General features: G+C 48.4%; 1 protein-coding gene across 1 annotated transcript; it reads right to left on the bottom strand.

Annotated features, from left to right (window-relative positions):
- Positions 1 to 700: 700 nt before the first annotated feature.
- On the bottom strand, positions 701 to 4,188 carry LOC134011780 (corticotropin-releasing factor-binding protein-like). The gene is made up of 7 exons (XM_062451223.1): positions 4,057 to 4,188; positions 3,795 to 3,885; positions 3,367 to 3,524; positions 2,595 to 2,805; positions 2,125 to 2,279; positions 1,685 to 1,805; positions 701 to 1,360 (listed from the first exon to the last, which is right to left on the bottom strand). Exons 1-7 carry the CDS (start codon positions 4,135 to 4,137, stop codon positions 1,206 to 1,208), a joined length of 972 nt encoding a protein of 323 aa, XP_062307207.1. The 5' UTR covers positions 4,138 to 4,188; the 3' UTR covers positions 701 to 1,205.
- Between the last annotated feature and the right edge of the window lie 392 nt (positions 4,189 to 4,580).

Here is a 4,580-nt window from a genome sequence, read left to right as displayed (position 1 = left end):
GTGTATTATTTACCTCAGAGTGAAACATTATGACTATAGGTAGCCAAGCTAAGTGTACTGCTTGCTTTGCATTGTCTTACAGTCTCGCTAAACAGATAATCCTAGTTGTGTTCAGTTGTTGCATGAAAAATAAGATGTTTCTCCTATGGCAAGCATTGTCAGATGGTTTGGTTTGATCTCAAACAGATGTAATTCTTGACAGGAGAACATCCACCCATGTGCATCCCACACATACCCACACATGCACACACGCAAATTGGATTAATTGTGTGTCATGAGAATATACAGCGATGTGACCACTGGCTACACTGATGTCATCTAAACAGAGACATTTGCTTCCTGCTGTGTGGTACGAACCAAACCCACCTCTGCTTCCTGCTGTGTGGTACGAACCAAACCACCTCTGCTTCCTGCTGTGTGGTACGAACCAAACCACCTCTGCTTCCTGCTGTGTGGTACGAACCAAACCCACCTCTGCTTCCTGCTGTGTGGTACGAACCAAACCACCTCTGCTTCCTGCTGTGTGGTACGAACCAAACCACCTCTGCTTCCTGCTGTGTGGTACGAACCAAACCCACCTCTGCTTCCTTCTTCAAACTTATGGTGCATTTCATCTTGTTTGTTTGTGAGGATGGTGTGTGTATAAATGAATATACAGCCAAGTAGGCTGTATGTCTGAAGATAAGAGGACACATTTTGCAATGCAGATCAAATTCATTTTCAAAAATCCAAGAAGCAAGGGATTTAAAACACAGGTATGTCTACTCAAACTACAATTCTCAAGGGCTGTGGTCTTCATAGAAACGTATAAATATCAGTACAGTAATAGTCAGTCCTGTTACAGAAACACTATTAATAGCCAGTATTGTCACAGAAACACCATTAAAAGTCAATCCTGTCACAGAAACATAATGAACCAGTCCTGTTAAAGAAACACAAGTGAAAGTCAGTCTTGTTACACAAATATGAAATTTGACAAAGACAGAACAGGCCACAGGTTGACTCTGGTAAAAACAACAGGTATAAAGTAAACAACAACAGGCATAAAGTAAATAATTACCAGGAAAACAGTAGTTAGACCGTAACCAACAATAGTAATGAGGTAAACACAAATTACAAGGGACTAGTGGTTAATCTATACAGGTTTATAGGTGGAGCCTTCATCAAGGATGGAGCAGCCAGATGATCCAGGAGGGCGGCCATCTTTACTCGACGCTGCAGTACTCCTCGACGCTGTTCTCCCGTGGCGGAGGCATCTCCTGCCGCTCCAGCAGCCGGTACCGGAACGACACGCGGTTCACATAGCTGCCACTGGACACCAGCCGCACCACAGAGTTGTCACAGCCTATCTTCATCTGGGCTGAGGACGAGGGGGGGGGGGGGAGGGGGGGGGGGGGGGAGGGGGAGAGAGAGAGAGAGGGGTGGGGAGAGAGAGAGAGAGAGAGAGAGAGAGGGGTGGGGAGAGAGAGAGAGAGAGAGAGAGAGAGAGAGAGAGGGAGGGAGGGAGGGAGGGAGGGAGGGAGGGAGGGAGGGATAACAGTCGGAGAAACAGGCAGACAAAGAAGAACAAAGCAGGAGAGACGCACCAGAATTACAAAGTTGGCAACAAAGTTTCGCACACAGCGTGTTGTAGATGGTAGGTTACTGTGTATGTGTGTGTGTGTGTGTGGTCAAAGACACTCACCCAGTCCAGAGACAGAGTAGCAGAGGTCAGCCAGGGGGAACATCTTAGAGGTGTCCACTCCGTTCCCCCCCAGCAGCTCCACATAGTCTCCCGTAGCAACACACCCCGTCCTCCCCCGCACCTGCCACAACACACACACACAGCTGCTACACGCACACTGCAAGGACATGTACACACACACACTGCTGGCACACACATACAAACTGCAAGGACATGTACACACACACTGCTTCTACACACACATACACACACAAACACTTCTGGAACACACACACACACCACTAGGACACATTTGCACTGCTGGGGCACACACACACTGCTGGGACACCAGATATATGTGTGTCTGTGTGATGTTTATGTGTGTGTGAGAGTGTCTGTGCATTTGTCTGCGCTGTGTGTGTGTGTTGGAAAGAGAGAGAAAGTGTGTGTGTGTGTCTAACCAGCGGGCTGAGCTGGTTGCTGGCAGCCTGTCCCAGGCTCAGCTCAGTGAGCTGCACCTCCACAGGATAGATGATGGAGAAGCTGCAGTTCCTGTTCAGGTGGGGCAGGACCATGGTGAAGCTGCCCTCGGGACTCTGAGACATGACGTTGCAGGCTGGAAACACACACACACAAGTTGGTTCTAACCTCTAACCCTAACCTTAAACCTTCCTTTAATTCTAACCCCAACACTGATTTTAATCGTACTCTAAATCCCTTAAAATGCCCCAAAAAGGCATTTGAAGTTATGCAGCACAGCAAAAGAGTCCCTCTAGGTCTAGTTGTTCACGTTTCACGGTACCTGTGAGCACATTTGGTCCCCGCAAGGGTAGTGAAACAAGACCACACACACACACACACACACACCACTTCAATCTTCTCGAACCACACTCTCTCTCACTCTCCCCTCCACACCCCCACAGACACTCACGGAAGGGGTTGTGTAGCTTCCGGACGTTGAGCGTGAAGCCGCTGTCAGGACTGTGGACGCGGAAGAAGAGCATGGCCACGTTCTGGGAGGAGAGGGTGGCGCCCCCCCCAGGTCCGGAGCTGCAGTAATCAGAGTAGCGCTGCTGGACGGGCAGAGGGTGGTCCTGGCTGCTGGGGAACTTCTCTCCCTTCAGAACCCAGCCGTCAAACACCTGCACACCAACACAGGTGGAACCCAACTGTAAACACCTGCACACCAACACAGGTGGAACCCAACTGTAAACACCTGCACACCAACACAGGTGGAACCCAACTGTAAACACCTGCACACCAACACAGGTGGAACCCAACTGTAAACACCTGCACACCAACACAGGTGGAACCCAACTGTAAACACCTGCACACCAACACAGGTGGAACCCAACTGTAAACACCTGCACACCAACACAGGTGGAACCCAACTGTAAACACCTGCATGTCCATGGATACAGAGAAACCATGCCCCAGACCAACTCAGCAGAACTGATGCATTGAAGTTGAATTGAGCTTGTATCAAATCGACGACTTCGCAAGCAGCAGTGCGTCCAGAGATCTAATCGGATCATGTCGGTGTCTCATCTCCTCTGCCTCTTAAACATGGATGCCGGGGGCTGACTTTGATGGCTGCGTTGTACAGTAAGTGTTCAGCGATGGTCTGCAATTCTGTGCGTCTCGGTGTGTGTGTGTGTGGGGGTGGGGGGGTGGTGTACATGAGCGTGTGAGTGTGCGTTCACCTTGATGAAGTCTCCGGCGCTGCAGTCGATGCTGGTGTGGGAGAGCTCCACGCTGATGAGCTCCGAGGGCTCTGCGATGAGGAAGACGGCGCAGGCCAGCTGGGGCCGGGACGCCACGAACCTGAACTGCCCCTCGCCGGCCACCATGTCCAGGCATCCTGCGCACAAACACACACGCGCACACACACACACGACACACGTGCACAAGAGACCCACATCTTTAGGGGTAGCCTAACCAATAGCACACTCAGAGAAACTATTAAGAGCCTGGCAATTGATTCCCACCACATGAAGTACACTTGTCCTCATCTGATTTTATTCTTATTTAATTGATGCCACACTGCGCAAGCACACAGTGATTTGATTAATACAGACAAGAACTTCTCAGATGTTATATTTGTTCTATCGATTCCAGTGCTTCTACTCACGTAAAGGTCGCCGGAACATAAAATCCTCCGTTTCTCGTTTCTTCTCCAAACTAAGAAGAGAGAGTATTCTGTCTGAAGCGTCGCTGTCGTGCTGGTTAATGAAAGATAAAACGGATAAACTAACAGTGTCAAATTCAGACATAGTTTGTAGCCAAAAATATATTTCAACTTAAACAGAACGAGCAGCGGAGTTACGTTTGACAAATGAAAATTATAGCTTAATTGGAGATCAAAGTCGCGTTTTACTGTAAGACGGCCTTACCTCCACATACCGACTGTGCCCTCCGCGGGAAGAGAGGCTGAAGAGAAAAAGGAAAAGCTGTACCCGTGGCGCCAACGACATCTCTCCCAGTAAAGTATGAGACTAAATTCCCGGTAGCATCACCGGCGCCCCTTTTATACCCGTCCGCGAGCGGACCAGCAGCACCGTCAGAAAACACAGGCGCGGATGAGACTGTTGTTGTAATCATCATCTACTGCTGTAATCATCATCTACTGCGTGGACTCAATTGATGAATAAAACAAAGTTGGTCAGAGGAAATGCTTATATAAGTTAGATCTGATATTTAACCATTTGAATGACATATTCCTTATGTTACCTTCACGTTCATTGATTTTCAAAGGTCATAACTTCACTGTGGTGGGGGAGGAAGATATTTAAAATCAATTACTCACAGTGTTTTCTACATAGAAAAGGTTATTTATTCATAAAGGACCTTATTTGTTTTTTCCCAGTCCCCACAAATCTCTTGCAAGATAAAACACTGCACTCACAACCTTGTTCTC

The sequence above is a fragment of the Osmerus eperlanus genome, chromosome 25 (assembly GCF_963692335.1).
Source record: "Osmerus eperlanus chromosome 25, fOsmEpe2.1, whole genome shotgun sequence".
NCBI lineage: Eukaryota > Metazoa > Chordata > Actinopteri > Osmeriformes > Osmeridae > Osmerus > Osmerus eperlanus.
This window is presented reverse-complemented; position numbering and strand designations above follow the sequence as displayed.

Coding starts and splice junctions, on each gene's coding strand:
- LOC134011780 (XM_062451223.1), bottom strand. CDS start 4,137: ATGTCGTTGGCGCCACGGGTACAGCTTTTCCTTTTTCTCTTCAGCCTC. Junction 3,886..4,056: donor GGCACAGTCGGTATGTGGAG/GTAAGGCCGTCT, acceptor TTCATTAACCAG/CACGACAGCGACGCTTCAGA. Junction 1,806..2,124: donor GCAACCAGCTCAGCCCGCTG/GTTAGACACACA, acceptor GTGTTGTGGCAG/GTGCGGGGGAGGACGGGGTG.